At 41.2% G+C, this 20,915-nt stretch overlaps 1 protein-coding gene across 3 annotated transcripts in view; it reads left to right on the forward strand.

Annotated features, from left to right (window-relative positions):
* reps1 (RALBP1 associated Eps domain containing 1) overlaps positions 1-20,242 on the forward strand; it is a 27,320-nt gene extending 7,078 nt beyond the window's left edge. For 2 of the 3 annotated variants that reach the window (XM_088325522.1, XM_088325523.1), the window contains exons 8-19: positions 8-162; positions 2,461-2,582; positions 4,148-4,228; positions 4,556-4,643; positions 4,869-4,970; positions 5,178-5,238; positions 8,165-8,357; positions 8,428-8,622; positions 10,498-10,584; positions 11,520-11,674; positions 13,335-13,440; positions 14,603-20,242. In XM_088325522.1, the coding sequence (XP_088181648.1) occupies positions 8-162; positions 2,461-2,582; positions 4,148-4,228; positions 4,556-4,643; positions 4,869-4,970; positions 5,178-5,238; positions 8,165-8,357; positions 8,428-8,622; positions 10,498-10,584; positions 11,520-11,674; positions 13,335-13,440; positions 14,603-14,671 (1,414 nt within the window). In that variant the 3' untranslated portion in view covers positions 14,672-20,242. The remainder of the gene's footprint in view (positions 1-7; positions 163-2,460; positions 2,583-4,147; positions 4,229-4,555; positions 4,644-4,868; positions 4,971-5,177; positions 5,239-8,164; positions 8,358-8,427; positions 8,623-10,497; positions 10,585-11,519; positions 11,675-13,334; positions 13,441-14,602) is intronic. The other variant, XM_088325524.1, reaches the window with a different exon arrangement.
* Positions 20,243-20,915: the final 673 nt, after the last annotated feature.

A 20,915-nucleotide genomic window follows, 5' to 3' on the forward strand; every position in this document is an offset into this window, starting at 1 on the left:
TCTGTAGGGAGCTTTCAGATTTTGACAAAGATGGCGCACTTACCCTAGACGAATTCTGCGCTGCATTTCACTTGGTCGTAGCCAGGAAGAATGGCTACGACCTCCCAGAGAAGCTGCCCGAGAGCTTAATGCCAAAATTGATTGACCTAGACGACTCTGCAGGTTGGCACCCCATTTTGTTTGTTTTTCCATTTGGTCACTTGACCTTAGATCAGGGGTGGGCAAACTACAGCCCGCGGGCCACATGCTTTTTCATCCGGCCCAAAAAAACAAAAATATTAATATGTATAAGATGGTAAAAAAAACTGGCCAGAAATTTGAAAGTGCGCTCTAGGCGGTTAAGTTTGGAATGAAAACAGTAATTATCGGTATGCGTTACCCTACAAGGGTTTAAGGTAATACAGAGATCCCTCGGTTTTCGTGGTTAGCGATGTACCGTCGCTCCTTCATAGAAGCCCCCAGAGGGTTAACCTTACCTCGAGTTGACATCATTACCGACTTAGCGCACACGACCGTAACAAAATAAAAACTATAGATCTACAAATAATAATACATCACATAATTGCAGTTGATGGTTTTGTTGTCATTATACGAAAGTGAAATTAATTGAAAGTCTTCTCCTTTTAGAATAAGAAAGCAATTTGGAGAGCAGCTGGTTAGCTGCACACTAGCATTGGGTGTTCTCTATTTGAGCCAAGTCTTGGCAATAATTAAGAGTGCCAAATGTAGCTGTATACCACAAATTGTAGCACTAGGTCATCTGTTTCTTGGCTAATGGATCTGGCATTGGCAAGAAACGGGCCCCGCAGTGATGGCTTAGCAGAGTTGTTTGCCTAGCAATAGCAGTAGGCCGGACCTTGAGCCTCGCTATTCCTTTCTCTCCCGACACCGCCTCACTCGATTTACGGAACCGAAAACAATTTATGGAGCACCCAGTGGTGATCAGAATTTATTTGCGTTAATCTGACTTTTCTCAGTCTGATTGATTTATTTGATTAATTTATTTTCAATTCAATGAGCTGCTAAACAGTAATTTGTTCCGATACACACAGAAGCTCTTACTGCAGTCTCAATTTCACGGGCCTTATAGTCCAAGTGGCGTTAAAGTGCAAAAAAATACAGTCCTGCTAAGGAAAATGTGTTCATTTGAGGCCATTCCTGTCCCTAGTATCCCCTACATTCCTATAGCTGGCTACATTTCTTACTATTTCCCAATTTATTTAATTAATCAATATATGGAGAAAACTGGCTGCATATCATAAAATTTAGTGCTTTAAAGAGTGACTCGATTCATTACTTTTATTTCTGAGTGTTTCAAAATGATTGGGATTAAATGGTTTATATATTGACCCAAACAAATACATCTCGTACTTCATACATTGACCATTACGAGCATGGTTTTTTTATCCATAAACGCATATCGTCGCTGCTATTCTAAAATACGTTTTTCCATTTTCTTGTCATCTTTTGTTTTTGCCTGAAAGAAATATGCAAAAAAAAGCTCAAAAAAGCTAGAGATTGGAATAGCAGTGATAATATGAAAGAAACTGGATAGGCTTACATAATCGTTTTTTGTCTTCTGTTGCTGAAATATCGGATTTAAGACTATTGATTAGTGTTAGGTTGAAAATGATGTCCGGATGATTTAAGAAACTAAGTAATAATCAAACTTTGTTTTATTAAAGAAAATTAAGCAAATAGAAACAAGGCAAGATTACGTTCTTGTAAACTGAAATGAAATACTTTCGCAGACTGAAGTGTGCCCCTCTTTTTTTATACAGTCTTGTGGATTCTGATTGGATGACACTATAAGGTTTCTGATTGGTTCAGACAGGAAATGCAGCGTATAATGTTGGTCGCTAGATAGCGTGGGAGTATAATAATTGAGCAATAGAAAAACAAGCTCTTCAATTGGAATTTTGGGAGTGACTCTTCCCAGAACAGGACGTACCCAGCAGCCTTTAAGTTGTAGATGGTTAGCAAGGGAGTTCCGTGAACCTGTTTGATAACAGATAGGAGTCTAACAGTAAGCGTCTGAATTGTAGCTTTTTGGCTTGGGAACCTTATTTTCCTGACCTTGAAGGTGCTTGCTCCTGAGAACAACTTGAAAGCGTAACTGGTTTTGAGTACAATACAGAAATATACAAACGTATAAAGATATATAAATGTATAAAATATAGTATAAAAGGCACAGTTAGACCATAATTTCCCTTACAATTGGATGCAAGTTTTTTTTCCTCCCGGCCCTTTCAATACATTCTTTGACCCAATGCAGCCCACAACTCAAAAAGTTTGGCCACCCCTGCCTTATATCACATTTCAAGGTATCATCTGCTATCATTTGATTCCAGTAATAAAAACATGTTGTCATTGTTATAGGCACAGTTGAAATAATTGCAAGTTCACCATTCCATAACGTCTAGCAAGTGTTTTTTTTTCACGTATTTTTCCGACAAACAGAAGTCCCCGAGCAAGCAGCCGATGTTGTGTTCCCGGCCTCCCCAGCAGAGGTGACGCCCAACAAGTCTCCATCCATGCCCTCTCTCAACCAGACTTGGCCAGAGATGAACCAGAACAATGAGGTTTCAGCACATTGCTAACATAATGACCCTCACAAAAGTGCTTAAAAATTGTCTGGGTTCATAAAGTTTGCTTTAATAACTTGCATATTCAGTGGTACCTCTTCATGGGGGGCTTAATTCGTATCAGGATCGTGGTCACGGCTGAAATAATTGGATTTTTTTGCGTTTGTCCTCCCAAAAGCATGCATGTGAACCCTAAATGGCTGTTAAAACATCCTTCCGTTCACTTAAAACACATTCAATAAGTAATTAAAAATAAAAAATACACTAATTAGATGATGTTAATGAAATAAAATGCGAGTTTATTATGAGCACCGTAAGGAATTTATGCGCTCTGTGCGAAGGAGGGGGGGATCAGTTGCAAAGAGGAGTCATGGAGATCGCATACCTGTCAAATTATATATACGTTTTTTTGATCATTTCACATTGTGTACGCGGTATAACATTTTTTTCAGGATAAAATGTTTAAAAAAGGACCCTGCTCTCAGCCGGATAATTTCGGTCACTGGTAGCAGACAACAACGTCATCGTTGACTGATAATATTGTCACGATATTCTACATAATCTGAGTATGTAACAGAAAAGCAGCTTCAGCGACAGACTGCTGTCACATTCTTGTTCCACGGACAGACTGAGGAGATCATTTCTTCCTCATGCCATGAGGCTCTTTAACTCCACTCGCCGGAGTAAAAGCCCAAATTAAACCCCACCCCCACATTTGCACATTACCCTATTTTTATGACAGTGTGTATTTTCCGTAGCACTATTTAAATACCCTATAGCAAAACGTTATATTGGGTATTTTTGTATTCTAGATCTTTATTTTATTATTTTATTTTTCAACAAAAGGATACTGCTGGTATTGTGAATTTCCCTACGGGGATGAATAAAGTATCTATCTCTCTATCTAGTTGTTGCATTGAGTTTTTAGGGTTTATCATCACTTGGGAAGGAGGATTTGCAATTGGCAGAGTTGGATGGGTTTGAGATCGAGAGACTGTTGATACGTAAGCACGTACTGTACACCTAAAATTAAAGTCACTGTAACTTTAAATGAACATATGCACGAAAAACTTTAAGGACAATTTCTTTTTTTTTTTGCCTGTAGTAGTTTGCATGCACAAACCAGATTAGCTGATGCTGGCAGTGGGCAGTCATAAGTGGTGAGAGCTTTCCAGCGATCTCTAGTGGTAGCCTCTGGGACTGTTGAATTTTCCTTTGTAAAGCAAGCAAGATTTTCGTTGCAAATGAAATTCTGTTACCGGAATTCTCATGTTTAGAGGTGATTGTGTCATGAGGTACCACTGTTGTGTAATTTAGTTTTGATTATTTAGCACTTCTTCAATGACATCTAAGGTTGTGGCAAAGACTATTATTCTGAACCTTAACTAACGGGTTGACTATGATTTATCTCAATGCATGCTGATGATCTTATTTTAACTGTGGATGACTGATGCTGACACAGCAGCACCTCCAGATGATAATCTGATTGTGTGATATCACTGCACCGGCTGCCTTGCTGACTTTGTTATCCGTCTTCTCACTGTCCGTCTGTCTCCTTGCAGCAATGGGAGACGTTTAGCGAGCGCTCCTCCAGCTCACAAACTCTGACCCAATTTGACTCTAACATTGCACCAGCTGACCCTGTAAGTCGATCACTTGGCAAGCATGATTTCACCAATAATGGACAGACAATAACTCATGCTGATATTACCTGAATCGTTTCCTCTTTCAATCTTTTTTTCGCTCTGGCTATGTTTGGGCATGATGTTTCAAATGTGTGAAGTTTATTTTGGGTCTCCTTCTTTTCTACTCTTACTGACTGCCAAACATTTATATTGCATAAAATGGTATACAAGCTTATCTGGTGGTAACGCCACAAATGAAAATTTACAAAAACAGGATTTTTGTAAAATTCCCAATGATAATATTCATATCCGTTAAATGCATTTCCCCCTTTATTTACTCCACAGGACACGGCTATTGTCCATCCTGTTCCTATTCGCATGACCCCCAGTAAGATCCACATGCAGGAAATGGAGCTGAAAAGAACAGGCAGTGGTGAGGTCTTCATGACAAAATACCCTTGGGCATGAATTAATCTTGCCTGTTTAGTTTTCATTTCTATAAGATTTGCCAACTGCCTTAATTTGATTTATGGGAAGCTGTGATCCCACCCATTTGTTGTTATTATTATTGTTTGAACAATAAATGCAGTTAATTCGTACACCTTCCTTATTGAAATGGATCAAAACAATATGGTTCCACTGCTTTTTCTATATTTAGATCACAACCATCCGACCAGTCCGCTATTGGCCAAACCACCAGAAGTGTCCGAAGAAGTTAAACTACCTGCCGCTGTAAAGTTTGTTCCAGCTAATGCTGTAGGTCAGTGCCAATACTTAATGGTATGTCAAATACGAACAACAAATGTAGCACATTTCATTTTCATACAACTGCTACACCGAATTAATCCTCCAATGTGATTTGCTTTAGGATTTGAACTTTCATAAACAAATCAACTTAAATTAAATGACAGCTGCTTTCTCACGACTGCTATTGATAGTTTTGGGTGGGGCTGGTTTCTCCATACAGGTGATGGCTACAGCAGTTCTGACTCCTTCACCTCTGACCAGGAACCAGTAGCAAGACAAAGGTAACTGATTTTTCTTTCCTCAGTAGAGATACATTTAGGGATTATTTATGCTATTTTCCCTTCTAGAATACATGTACAGCAGGGGTCGGCAACCTATGACACGCGTAAAAACGGCACGGCAAAATAATTATTTTTTTTACCTAAAATTTAGACATTTTCAGTTGCACTCCGCGTTGTTTAGAGGCTTTACGATAGCACCCCTCCTCCTCTGCACCACGTGTGAGTGTGTGTCTGCGCAGCGCCTCATAGAGGAGAGATCCGTGTTTGAACCCAGGCGCGTGACAACCAAATGAATCACGACAGCTCCCCCAGCGAAAAAATCTTGTTCTTTTCAGCCGGCGTGGACAGACGACTGGGGCTTCGTGTAAAAAAAAATGACCGTGCTGTTTGTGAAATATGCCTCGAGAGCATTGTACCTCGCGCCTCAAGACGAAACGTGAACATGAATTCAAGGACGAGTCTGACAAGGTGAAGACATTAAAAGGTGTTGTGTCAAGATACGGCAAACAAACACGGAGCCTGAAAAACTTTGTCACTGCTAAAAAAAACAAGCTGTCACATTGCTTGCTGAATAGCAAAGCACAGAATATATTAAAGAAGCGTGCGAGTGTGCTTTTCAAGTTTTGAGATTTTCTGCAATAAGATTTCATTGATGAATGGGTATGGTAGCTGTCCATATCACTCGTTTTTTGATTGTAGTTCATTGTTGATGAAGAATGGTTGATTGTTTTTTTTCTTGTGGTAAAAATTGAAGTCATGGATGCCTACAGGCCTTTCCACATGTTGCTACCATTCATTTCTTAGTTTATTGATGAACAAGAATAGTGGAAGATAAATAAATTGGTCAGTAGTACGATTTCAATGTATATCCATGTTATATATTTGGGCTGTCGTAAATTTACAACTCTGTTGGATAAAAAAAAAAAAAAAAACGTGCGAGTTATTGATCTTGGTGTGGCACACTAATTTACAAGGGCATTTGAAAGTGGCCTTCCACACTAAAAAGGTTGCTGACCCCCGATGTACAGTGTTCCCTCGCCATATTGCACTTGCACCGCTGATTTTTCTCTATTTTGCATACATTGTGGAAGTTCGGTGTCTCTTTAAGAAAGCAATACACTCAAACCAATCAGAGTACTCGTTTCCTGGGCACTGATTTGAACAATCCAAATGAATTGTTTTAATGTCCAGTGAAAAAAACCAATGCCCTTGTATACCAGTGGTCATCAACCACTGGGCAGCACAGAAAGAAATACTAATTGCCATATTCTGAAAAAAAAAAGTTGCCTTATTGTTTCGCTTGTACCTCATGTAATAAACTTTTTTTTTAAGTTTATATTTCAGGACAACTTTAGGGTGATTTTTTTTTTGTTGTTGTTCCAGAGCGTGTTGTTGACATGAAGGCTTTTAGAGAAACGTGATATTGAAAAAGATTTGCACCTAAGTAATGTAGGTTTGTAAGCTGCTTTACGTTCGCATACAACTTGGACTGCATCATTGTAAATGAATGAATGAAAACTTTATTTCGACCATTAAAATATAAACAGGACAAAAACAATGACTCAGCAACAAAATAATGTTCATCTTCCCTATTAAATACATTTTACAGATCCTCTTCTCCTGTGTCAGAGCCTCATGGATATACATATTACATAGTTATTATTATAATTATTGATATCTGACCAATAGTCACATATTTTATACACTAATCTTCGTAGTACCCATCCCTTAACGTCATAATGCCACTAGTCACCAAACATCACTGTGACACCAATGATAATAACAACAATAGCAATAATATTTATAATAACAGTTATGATATAACAATAGCAACAATAACACAAAGTTAACCATAGTTTTAAACGCAGTATTTTCAATCTCCCATATCACTTATAGCCCATTTTGTTCATCTCTGTATTCTGCCAGTAATGTTTTTTTGTATTTAAATATGAACAAGTGAATAGTTGGATATTGTTTGATCTCGTCTTGTAAATTGTTCCAAAGTTTGACTCCACACACAGATACACACATACTTTTCCTGGTTGTTTTCACCTTTGGGATTATGAATTTACTACAGCCCCTTAAATTATAATTTCCCTCTTTCCGAATGAATAACTTTTGGATGTTTTCTGGCACTATGTTTTTGTTGACCTTAAAAAGCATTTGTGCAGTGAAAAATTTTACTAAATCATCCAAATTTAATAATTTGGACTGCATGAATAAAATATTAGTATGATCGCGATATCCTGCTCTGTGTATGGTTCTTATTGCACATTTTTGGAGGATAAAAAGGGACTGTGGTGAACTTTTGTAATTATTGCCCCAGACTTCTGCACAATATGTTAAGTATGGCAGAACTAGAGAACAATATAATCAATACAATGCATTGTAGTTTAAAATGAATTTGGCTTTATTAATTATTGCTATTTATATAATTATTGCTAATTATAGCTCGGTGGCCTTGGGGCTAGGACGTCCGCCTTGAGACTGGGAGGCTGCTGGTTCAAGCCTCGGCCGAGTCATACCTAAGACTTACAACATTGGTACTCATTGCCTCCTTGCTTGGCGCTATGCATTAGGGCTTGGAATTGGTCACCTAATGACTCCTAACACATCAGTTGGGTTGAGCGAGGGGGCTGGGAATCCCCTCCTCTGTATCAATCTCCTAGAAAGAGTCAGAAATATGAACGTGTTCCTGACTCTAGCCACCTCCCACTAGGGGGGGTATGGCTCTGATGTGTGTGTGTGTCTAATATATATATATATATATATATATATATATATATATATAAAATTGTTGAAAGGCTTTTAGATACCTTAATTATTGATGCACAGGTAGAAAATGGGTGGGGCAACTGATAAGTCAATCAGAATGCAGAGCACGATGAAATTTTCGCCATCACTGTACTGTCGTTTCTGTGTTCAGGTCACAGTCGGGCGCATCTTCAGAAGCTCTAAAAGTGGTCGCCCCACCTCCCCCTCCTCCTCGTCCTCATGCTTCACATTCCCGCTCCTCATCGCTGGATATGAATCGTAATTTCCCTGCCAACACAGGACAGCCGCAGGCCGCTGCCATTGCTTTTCTGCCTGCAGTGCCCCCTCGGCCGCTTCCTACACAGGTGAGAGATAAGCAACATGTGCTCTTAATCCACTCAAAGGCACAGACCCACCATTTGCCTGTCTCTTAAGTCGTCGGTCCCACACTCGGGACAGCGCACTGAGGCTGAGGGTGCAACAGGAGCAGGGGCAGCTCTTACTGCCACCTCCCCCCAGCAGATCCCACAGCAACCCAATTTTGCAGACTTCAGTCATTTTCAGGCTTTCGCTGCATCTGAGCAACCTTCGAGCTTGACTGAGGTCGACAAACACAGTGATCCTGGACAGGTATGTGCGGGTGAAGGTTTAACACGACGAGTTGTCTTTTTTATTTAAGTAATCTGTTCTGGACTTTTCACACAGGATAGAATGTAGCAATTTAGGCACACTACCGTTCAAAAGTTTGGGGATGCTTAGAATTTATAAAAAAAATGGCAAAGTGAAACTAATCAAAAATACATCCGATACATTGTTAGCGCTGTGACTGTTTGCTGCAAATGTTTGTTTTTTAATACAATATGTTTATCGGTGTATAAAGGCCCTATTCCAGCAAGCAGCACTCCTGTGTCGTAATAGGACATTGTGTTTGGTAATTGCGTTGGAAGGCCGATGGATGATTAGAAAACCCTTGTGCAATGATGTTAGCACAGATGAAAACTGACCTTCCTTTGAGCTAGTCGGGTAGCACATTTGTATGTCTGATTCCATTTTCATTACAGCCAGTAAATATATCTTTCATGTGAAACTCATCAGTCTTTTCTTGTTCTAAGAAATGAAGGCTATTCCGTGCAAAAAGTTGACAAGGTACATAAGATCTCCTTCAACGTTGTGTACTGCTCCTTTCAGAAAACGCCACTATCAGGCTTGAACCAGAGAAGTGGGAGGCACAACCAAACAAGAGGACAAGTACATGAGTCTTGCGGGTCCGCAACTAGCAGCTTGATTAAATAGATAGATACTATATTCAGCCCCATAGGGAAATTCATACTTCCAGCAGTATCCTTTTGTTGATTATTAACAGATTAACAGGATGGCCTCGGGGTGCTGTGTTTGTAGATTAGCAACAGCGGAGTGGATGACGTCACATGCTAGGCCAAAAGTTCAACATCCCAGCAGCAGATGGAAATCTTTGTGCCCAGGGTTACACCACCTCGTGTCCACGTAGATAGCAAGTCCGCCTCCTCTCCGCTTCCCGCAGGCTTTTTGTGTCTCTGTAGCCCCACGTTAGCGTCCGGGATGCTAGACGTGAGCCACGTTTCTGTAAAACGCTTTGATGTTTACCACCAGCACAGCCAGTTTGTCTGTCTTATTTGGTAGAGTTCACATTTACCATGATTACGGACGGCACCGAAAGTTTATAACGCCGCTAGCCGCATAGCCTTCACCTTAGCTCCGGCTCTGCATTTACGATAGGGCCCCCTCATCGTGCTGGCACGAGAATTCTTCAGGGCAAGGAGTTGATTCCTCGAATAAACGCATTTTTGTGCATTAAAACCCATAACCATAGGATCGAAAGTAATCCAAAGTGTAGTTGTCAAACGGGACGAAAACACAGAAGATAGAGGCAGACAATAAAAACAATAAATCACAAAAAGAGCGAAAAAACACGGAGCTGCTGGAAAGGCTGCCGTTTGCGGCGGCGCCTATGATGTTAATGGTACCGGAAAACACCAGTGTCAACATTTACAGTGAAGAGGCGAGTCAAAAATGCTGGCTTTCAAGGCAGAGTGGCAAAGAAAGGCATATCTGAGTTTGGTTAACAAAAGGAAGAGATGAATACGGGTAAAAGAACACAGACATCGGACTACTCATTTAATATTTAAAAGTTTGACTTTCAACAAGGAAAACAAAAAATTATCCGGGTGTCCACAAACTTGTGAACGGTAGTGCATGTGGACAAGTTACTACCGCCTTTAAGGAATTAAAGTATGAAGAACTTTAAAGTCTATTTTTGAGTCTTAATTCTGAACTCGAGGTTCACGGCTCAGACTTGAAAAGTCTAAATCCTATAAACTTTTCATTTCTCAAATAACACATGTCTGCTATTTGACATATTTAACCGAATTCGACTAAGCAATGGTTTGTAAAGTAAAATCTTGAAAACTGGGGTTCCCAAACTTCTTCATACAACTGTATAAGTTTTTTTCTTTGTGTGATTTTCAGGCTGACAAGTCGACAGAAGGAGCTGGACCCTTGAGAACAGTCAAGAGCGATGGCCAGGCAGATGAAAGAACCGCCAATGTTAACTCTGTAATTTACCATTATGTTTTTGATGACTTAATAAGTAATTATCATTGGTCAGCCAATTACTGTATTTCCCGTACTACAAGGCGCACTGGACTATAAGGCACCGCCCCCCCTAAAATAGTTTCTGGTAATATTTTTTTATATTTAAGTAGCATTAAGATCTTGGGTTTCTGTCTCTTTTTTTCCTCTTCGTGGAGGATCTGCTCATCTTGCACACTGCTCAGCGCACTCACTTTTATTCAAGTAGTTACGTTTTACTTCTTCTGTAATATTTTTCTGAAGTAACAGTAATTTTATTGGAGTAACACTTGATTTGAGGGATCGAACCCGAAATAAACCTGAGGCTGCACTTAGATACCGAAGTGCAGCATTGGGTTTATATACCTGTGGGCAAAGACGGGTGGGGCTGGATTATATAGGCCCGATCTTACTCCTATATATGGCACACGGACTATAATGCAAATTGAATTTAACTACAGGAAGGCCCAGGGTTGGACAGAAAAATTACTGTGTATTTGTGCATTGATTGATTATATTTCTAATCATAATTGCATAAAATTATATGCAATGGGAATCAAACCTGGGTTGCAGCAGGAAGCATTCCACATCCTATCCACTAAACTACTAGGGATACAGACAATGTGAAAAGCCATTAGGTTTTATGTCATCTTATCCCAGACTCGCAAAGTCTTTACGAAGCTCACGAGGTTCTGAACTTAATAGAGAGAAATGCATTGTGTGAAGTAATTTGGCCACCCGAACGTCCTACGCGTTTAAGACATTTATGATCTACAATTCTTAGTTAAAGCTTAGAAAAAGTAAAACAACATTTCTGACCCGTTTTTATCACTCATTTTTCTAACATATCGAGTACTGGGACTAGAAATAGTGTGTTTGTTGACAAATTGTCATGATGTGCTTTTTTTTCCCCCCACCAGACAAAGGGTTTGTCCGGCCCTCTAGCTCCCCCTCCTAAGCCTGTTCGTCGGAGGTTGAAGTCTGAAGATGAGTTGCGGCCCGAGGAAGAGCAACACGGCCTGCAGAAGTCAAAGATCATTGCTGCTTCCCTGGTTACTCAGCCATCAATCCCAAGGTTAGGAATTATCCCACTACTGTATTTTTCGCACTGTAAGGTTCACTGCATTATAAAGCTAAAAATAAACAGTGTATTGTCGTATAGAATAGAATATGCCTTTATTGTCATTGTTAAATGGGATATATTGTAACAACGAAATTGGACGACTCCAGTTCTACATTTTACAGTGAGAATAATGAAACAAAGAGATAAAGGAACAAAGAACATGTTTTAACTGTCTGGCTCTGCTTCCTCCGGAGGGGGGGTGATAAGGGGGGTGAGGGACAAACAGAAATGGTGGATCGAACTGGATGTTTGATCTTACAGTACACACAGTCCAGTGTATTTTCCCGAATTGCTCAGTCCACGTATTGAATGGATTTGGGGAGTACAGTCCATAAACATGCCCGATTAAAGTCGCCGGCGACGATAAAAGCTCCGTTGGGGTGTGCAAGCTGCTGTTTATTGATAGCAGCGGGCAGGAGATTTAGCGCTATGCTAACGTTAGCATAAACAGCAAGCACAATGACCACAGTTAGCTCTCCCGGTAGATAGAAGTGTCTGCACGATACTGCTAGAAACTCCATATCGAGTGAGCAGTGTGTGTCAATGATTCAGCTGTTATTGTAGCGCGTAGTCTCCAACCCCTGTTTTTACGGGAGTCTCCGTCTCGTTCGTGCTGGTGAAGCGTCCGTCCTGCTAGTTGTAATGTGGCGTCAGGAAAGCCAAGACTCTGTGATGACAAAAAATACTCCAATTCTGGACGTTGATGGTGGCGATCCGCAGCTCAAATTCACTCATTGTGGACGATGGATCTGGCGTTAGTTAGGAGCATGCTTGGGAGCGCTGGTCTGTGTGGTCGCCTTCTTAGCCAGACCCGACTATACATACTATACATAAGACACAAGAAATTGGGTCTATAGTAAAACCTTCCATGTGTATGGGTACATATTAAAGCAATGCATTGAGTTGTACCGCTAACTCAAATCGCGAAAGGCAATGGCAATCCAACCCGAAAGTACCAACGTATGACCACTGGACAATTAGTGGCACAAATGACTTCCGAAAAGGCATTAAAACTTCTCATAATCACACTATTTTACTCACTATGCTACAACATTGATTTGCAGAGTGGATTCCGATAGGTTAAACGGTCTCTCGACTTAGTCACCTGTGCACCAATAACCTCTGTTTAATATGTATGCTTACGTAAAAGACGTAATAGTAATTTGTTGTAAATCTTATTCCATTCTCTAACATTCATTGGTCACCTATCAGAATGCACTATGCAAATCTTCAATGAATGTTAGAGAATGGATGAAAACGCTTTTCCAACAAAATACAATATAAGCTCTTTTATGTATGCATGGATATTAAATAGACTTTATAACTGATCAGAATACACTATGCAAATCAGGGTTGTGGCACAATAAGTAAAAACGGTGTGAGAATGAGTAAAGTAATGCCTTGTTGTATATCGCTAGACCCCTGGTGGTAAAAATGACAATGTGTTGGCACTCTCGCTGACATTACTCGGGTTGGATTCCTCTGTATTCTAGGGTCCACACGGCACACTTTGAAATTACTGGACAAATCATGATTTTTAGGTGCTAATTATAGTCCGCTCGCTGACCTGGACAGTGAATAACGGGTATTTTTGTGTGTGATATGATGACAGGTCAGTCGGTAAAGACAAAAAGGCGATCCAAGCATCAATCAGAAGAAACAAGGAAACAAACACTGTGTTGGCGAGATTAAATAGTGAACTGCAACAACAGTTGAAGGTAAATCGCATACACACAACACTGGAATATTTAAACAATTGGTATGAAAATGTATAAATATTGCTAATCCTACATCATTTATTGCGGCACGATATCCATTTCCACTGGTCCACCATGTTACCTAATCATAAATCCTAATTTGAATATTGACAAAATATCACAAAAAAATCAAACAATCAATCAAAATCACACAGTTAGTACACTGCAAAGAGGTCAGTTGAGTAAATTGAGAAAGTTGACCCACTTGACGAAGGTATGTTATAAGAGCTAATTCATCAGTCTCCACCTGAACGTACCCCTCAAAAACAAGTTAACTACACTTTTTAGGCTGTGTCTTAATCATAAACGAACCCGCTTGGCGAACGTATGTTATGATAAGAGCTAATTTATCAGTCTCCACCTGAACATACCCCTCTAAAACAAGTAACTACACTTTTTAGGTTGTCTCTTAATCACAAACTGACCCGCTTGGCGAACGTATGTTATGATAAGAGCTCATCTATCAGTCTCCACCTGAACGTACCCCTCTAAAACAAGTTAACTACACTTTTTAGGGTGTCTCTTAACAGCAAACATGCTTTTCTATCAAAGACCCAGGTATGTCGGGACAAGTTAGCTGAGTTTCCGTTCTCTCCTGCTTCAGTGGCCCCGCTTTCAGAAGGCACGGGGTGGGTAGCAGGGGCGAGGAGAAGAAGCAAGAGAATCTTGGCTGCGTGAGACTTAATAATTGGCTGGTCAAATGAAAGAAATGCTGATACCGATATCCGTCAAATTCCCGGATAACCGGTCCACCTCTAGCTCGCAAGGGTGCTGGAGTTTCTCCGATGACGTCGCAGCTCGGGATGACAAAGCCAAGATGCGTTTTTTTCAAAATGCATTATCTCGGAAAATAATTGGAATATACCGATGAGATATAGTTTATGCAAAACCCATGTACTATTTTCCTTACATTTAGCATGTTTAAGAATTTGGGATTACCTTTAAAACCCAGTTCAAATTGAGCATGCGGCTTTTAATCAGGTGCCTTCTGTAGTCCAGAATATACGGAAATTGAGAAAGAGAGTGTCGGCAGGCCATGGTCATCTAAATGTGAATGTTTTTCCTCCGTGTACTTTGAATGTTTGAGATTCAAGGTCCAATTGCAGTCTGTTGTTTTTCCCAGGACCTTCTTGAAGAGAGAATATCATTGGAAGTGCAGCTGGAGCAGCTCCGACCTTTCTCCCATCTTTAACTAATGCCAAGGGGGGGTTGTAGTTCCTTCCTTTGTGGAATACCAACTCACCACTATCCCAACCTCCCCTTCTCTCCCCTTCAGCAGTGAGCCCCTCATTTTAGACCTCCACTTGATTAGTAGGTGTAGACCAGAGCCCGCGGACTAAAAAGGACAACTTGTGGGTTATTCTTTAATGCGGCACTTTTAAAATTCCTCTACAGTGAGATTAATCCACAGTTGAGTTGGGAAGTCATGTTTGGACATTTTGGCTGCAGTTCAGTCTGAAGACCTGAATGCGTGTGGGAATGTGACGTCTGTTTTTGGTTTAGTGTCCGGACGCAAGGCCCTGAGTGTTGCTGACGCTCCAATCTACTGTACACGTTAGAGTTCTTCGGTAAAGTGTTTGAAGGTACCGTATTTTCCGCACTAAAAGGTGCACTGGGTTATAAGGTGTAGCCCCAAGCTCACAAGTTGCACTGGACGAAAAGACACATGAGATTCCGTGTGTACGGCTATATATTAATCCAATGTGTTAATATTCATTATGGCATTGATATGTGCCGCTGATCATAAGAGCAAAACACTGTATGCAACGAGAATCAAACCCAAGAAGTGGCGGTGGGAGCCCCGATACATTACCCCTGGACCACCAGTGGTACAAATGCCATGCAAAATGGTATATCTCGTCCCGTTATCAGACTGTCTTTACTCCTGTTGTCAAAACACTTGATTTTCATAGTCCATTCTCACATGGTAAACTGTCTCTCCACTTCGGTTTCATACGATTACGTACATAAAAGTTTAAGTATTTTGCTGACTTTTTCTCCATTCTCTAACATTTTTTTGGAGAAGAAAGTGGACTGTATGACCTTTCATAATTCTATCTATCTATCTACCTTGGTCATATCCCTCATAAGGGGTGACCGACAGCAAGACACACACACACACATACAATAACAAAGAAAATAAAAGGGAAATAAAAAACAAAAAAAACACACGAAATTTTTTGGACCATGGCCAACCCAATTGCCCAAACAAGTTAGGTACCTCGGCACCCAAGTTGGTCATGCTTTCGTCCCTACAGATGACACGGGACACCAGAAAGCAGCCATGTCACTCGGGTCAGGGTGACACAACACACTCTTGTTCAACAGCAGGGCCCGACAGCTTTCACTGGTTTACCCCTGCCGCAGCATACGGGTGCCCAGCCCATCCTTAAGAACGCGTCCCCAATCCCACTATCCTTTCACAACACCTCTCCACTTCTTTCTATCACCAACAAGAGCTCTAGCTTACATTATATTTAGACCTCTTTCCTGCAGTGCACTCATAAAACCATCCATTCACGTCAATCGCGGCCTTCCTCTTGGTCTCATTCCATTGACTTCTGCTCTGTAGATCCTCTTCAACATTCGCTCCTCATCCATCCTCTCCATGTGTCCAAACCAACCGAGTACTCTCTTGTCAACACGCTTGCTCAGTTCCACGACTACTCCAGTTCTGTCCCTCACAATTTCATTTCTCAACCTATCCAATCTTGTCACTCCTAACATAGTCCTCAAACACTTCATCTCAAAAACATTCAATTTCCTTCTTAAATCTGCGTTCAGGCTCCAAGTTTCTGCACCATACAACACAGTCGGCACAATCACACTCTCATACAGTCCCCTCTTAACATCCATACTCTAGTTGCTCATCACTTTCCTCAGAGAACCCAAAACCTTGCTTCCTTGATTCACTCTGTGCAATACCTCACACTCCATTCCACCAACTGCAGCCACATCACAACCCAAGTACCTAAAGCTTTCAACTTCTAACCCACATCCCAAAATGGTCCCTGTACATTTCCATCAGGAAATCCTTATCGGGGATGTATGTGGCTATTCTTCAGTCACGCACCTCGGTTGGCCTAAAACAAGTTAGCTGGTCATCACCATAGCACATGCTGCGGTATGCTCCCCGCACAGTTTCCGCTGTCGGTTGGAATCCACCTTGCTTTTGCCATAGTGCCTGTTCATAAGCCGTCAAAAAGGTGTTCGCTATGCAATTGTCAGTGCTGGTGGAGATTTGCCCTGATGGGTTTCCTTTTTCTAGCTGGACGATGTCTCCACTTGGTAACACACAAAACCTTTTGATCAAGTTCTGATTGTACCAGTCTAGCAGCTTTTCCTCATGGTCGTCGAGTATCAGGAAACTTTTCCTAGTTTCCCTCACAACGCTCATCACGTCTGCTGCTATAGTCCCATCAAACCGCGTCTAGTCAATTTCAAGGATTTCCCCTCCAGGCTGGCACAGCCAGTGGATCTTCCTATTGAGTTGACCCTCAAAAGGGGTCCACCTCACCTGTGCCTCCTTCTCCATTGTATATCGTTTCATGAGCATGTTTTGTTCTTGGTCAAACATGGCACCAATCCTGGTGTAACCTGGGTCAGTGCACATTATCATTCTAATCTCTATCCCGGATTTTTGTTTTTTTGATGATTTCGTACTTCGGGAAGGAGTACCACAGGGGTTTTACTTTGTACCCTGTACTGTGCACCGCTTCAACTTGGTGCACATAGTACTCCAGTCCAGTCTCATCAACCAGGTCTTGCTCCGTTGCCCATTTCCGTTTCTTTGGGAACCCAGGGGTAGAGTCCCAAGATTTTCTCTGTTTGATTTATCGGGGTGGGGCGCATCTGGTCCATATACGAGTATTCCTCCATGAGGACTCACCTGGCTATGTCCCAGCAGTCTGAGTCCCTTTTTGTTGCGCTAGCGTAGTCGAATTTTTCTAGCATCTTTGGGACAAATGTACTTGTCCATTCTGTCACGCCATACTCTGTTTCGACTATCGCATTCCCGATGAACAATTGTGTCCAATGGTCTTTGTTCAGAACATTGTACTTTTTCTCCAGGTTGCCAAAAATCTGAATATACCCCTGGGTCACATCACTTGCCACCAATCTGGATGTTTTATTCTGAACAGAGTTCACCCAGTTCCATGCGCACATATCGTCAGCGCATACGCATGGCGGTGGCAACATCACTGGTCCCTTTGTGACCCTCTGTTCGGGACTCACACAAGGTGGTATCGTCAGCGAACTTAATTATAGTGTTTGTGGGGTGGGTCGGTGAGCAGTCGGAGCTGTAGAGGGTGAAAAGCAGGGGGCTCAGTGCACAACCTTGGGGGGAGCCAGTGTTCAGTGTTAGGGTGGGAGAGACGTGGGTACCGAGTTTCACCGACTGTGGGCGGTTGGAGAGGAAGTCCATTATCCAGTGGCAGATGGAGGGAGAGAGTCCTAGGTGTGCAAGTTTCTCCACCAGGATCTCCGGGATAATGGTGTTGAAGGCTGAGCTGAAGTCCAGAAAGAGCATTCTGACGTAGCTCCCCCGGTGGTCCAGGTGTTTCAGCACGGTGCCCAGCAATGACGTTGTTAGCTCTCCACATCCTTTGCATTTGGTTTTGCATGCCATATGGCATTCAACAATCTCCTCTAAGTGTTTCCTGAAACTTTCAACTTCCTGTTTACAGTGTCGACACTTTCCCTCTTCTTTGAAATCAAAATCGCATTCATACTCTGCATAGTTTTCCGTGTATGTTGTGGCTTCATGCCCTTTTACGCACGTTAGGGTTTCCTGGACCAACTCTTTCTTCCCGCCCTCGGTGCTCATGGCAGCATTGGTCATCAACACGTCTTAATGCACTGTGCAAATCGGTGTTCCTAGCACCCACAGTTAAAAAAAAATCAAACCAAGAGTGGGGTTGAGTGCCATTACAGTACTGCCAGTGGTACAGATCTCATACGAAATGGCATTAGAGATTATCCCCTTATCACACTAGTTTTACTCACGTAGCCCCAACACTGATTTGCATAGTACATTCTTCCCACTTCTTGACCCGTGCGTCAATAGCTTCTTGATTTTATATGTGATGTGTATTTTGCTGACTTTGTTTTCTCCATTTTATGTTTGTTGGTAAAGAAGTAGAAAGACGGTTTAACTTATCAGAATGCACTAGGCAAATCATCCTAGCACCATGAGTTAAAATAGGATAAAAGAGATAAACTTAAATTCCTTATTATGTAACATTTGTGGCACTGATGGTAGTGTTTTCACTGCCACTACTCAGTGATGTTTATTGATTTGATCAGTTGTCGAACTATCATTGCTCAAATATGTTATTACCTTTTATGATAACGCTTACCCCAAATTACTGTATGCATTTCCAATCGTATCTGTTATATTCAGTGGTATTTAGGGGCAACTGGGTTATAAGGCCCACTCTCAAATTTCTGACCAAATTTGGGTTTTAAGGTGTGTCCTCCAGTCTGGAAAATACGGTAGCTCCGCATCAAACTTATTGGACTTCTGTTCAATCAAACTAGGATGACGAATGCTTTTTTTTAAAAGGGTCTGTTCACTCTGATATGTTATGATAAGAGCTAATTTATCAGTCTGCTCCTGAACATACCCCTCTAAAACAAGTTAATGACACTTTCTAGGCTGTCTCTTAACAGCAAACACTGCTTGGAGTTCAGGTGTCGCGCGCGCGTATTTGTTAGTGATGTCACACCGGGATGAATATGATTCAACACAGACCGGATTTGGCGACCTGAAAAGCAGTCAAAGACGAAACAGCGATCACCTTCATTTTAGCTTTATGGTCCAGTTTCCTTTTATCACATTTATGTGAATTCTGGCAACAAGAGGTGGCAATCACAGAGGACTCTGTATAAGAAGATTATTTGTTGGATCCCTTTTTGGCGCCGGGGCAGAGTGGATGTGCCCAATCATTCGCCGGATGACATCGGCACTATGCAAGTTCGGGGAAATGTAGCTGTCGGAGCTCAGAAATAGTAGCAAACTGTCTTTGTATCTTGGATCTTCCAGAACGCAATCAACTGTATATTCCCCACTAGGGTAGGATTCTACATCAGTGTTTGGCACTTTCAGGGGAGAACAAATACTAGAGACCATTCACCACATGATCCAACTCAACTGCACTTTGAAGTGAAAACCTTCTATGGATTTTTGACTTTATTTTCTAACTGCTAGTCAAAAAAAAAAAGGTCAGCATTCGAACCACTGAAACGGTGGAGAAAGTAATGTATTGGACCCTTCCCCCTTTAGTCTTGTTTGGTCCTTAAGTTTTCTGATCTGGTCCAAGGCCTTACTCTTAACTCCCACTGCTTGGAGTTCAGGTGTTCTAGACTTGCCTTTTTTGTGTGCGCGCACGTGTATTTGTTAGTGATGTCACACCGGGATGAATATCATAACACTGATTCAACAGGGACTGGATTCGGCGATCCGAACAGCAGTCAAGGAAGAAACAATCAGTAGACAAATGAAAACTCAGATTTTTAATGCCGTTTGCTCCCAGGCCTGTGTTGTAACATTGTATATGACACAACCCTTTTTGAAATCGTGTACATTTAAGTTGATTGCTGACTAACAGCGCGAATAATCTATTTAATTCTTTCTCTGTTTAGCTGTGGGTTCTTAAAGATTTCAAGTGCATGGATGTTTTTGATCTCTGCAGAGTCTACTAGCAGCTGTGTGATTTTTTTTTTTTTACACAAAAATAAAAAGGCACCATTTTTTTTTAAACATGCTCTGCCTATTGGACTGTAGCCTCATGCTTGCTTGACTTTATTTGCTTTGCACACTGTTAAAGGGACAGTGTATTATTTAGCACTGGCTTGTAAAAAGTCTGTATAAAAAAATCAATAAGCAAAAATATATGAACTATCAACCAGTAGGTTGATGAATTTGCATTTATTGGGAAGGTTACTTTAAAAATATGCAATCCAATACAGTTACTAGTCAACTTGGGAAAAATGTAATCAGTAATGTAATTCGAGTACTGAAATTTGATTACTTTTAAATTACACCAATTCCAAATAAGTTGACAAAATATATCAATAAAATGATGTGTTTCTAAAAGATAAATTAACAATGTCACCTTTAAAAATAATTGGAGGTAAATATGGTGGCACGGCGGCTGGTGTGGGGATTCAGGGTTCAAGTCCAGCTACCGCAGCCTCCCTATCTGGAGTTTGCATGTTCTCCCTGTGCGGGTTTTGTCCTGGCACTCCTGTTTCCTCCCGCATTCCAAAAACATGCATGTCAGATTAATTGGCCAGTCCAAATTGTCCCTAGGTGTGAATGAGCGAGTGAGTAAATGCCCCTAGGTGTGAATGAGCGAGTTAGTACTCGTCCCTGGGTGTGAATGAGCGAGTGAGTCATTTGTCTCAGTGTGCCCTGCGACTGGCTGGCAACC

The sequence above is a fragment of the Urocampus carinirostris genome, chromosome 20, assembly GCF_059441175.1.
Source record: "Urocampus carinirostris isolate Australia breed hairy pipefish chromosome 20, RoL_Ucar_1.0, whole genome shotgun sequence".
NCBI lineage: Eukaryota > Metazoa > Chordata > Actinopteri > Syngnathiformes > Syngnathidae > Urocampus > Urocampus carinirostris.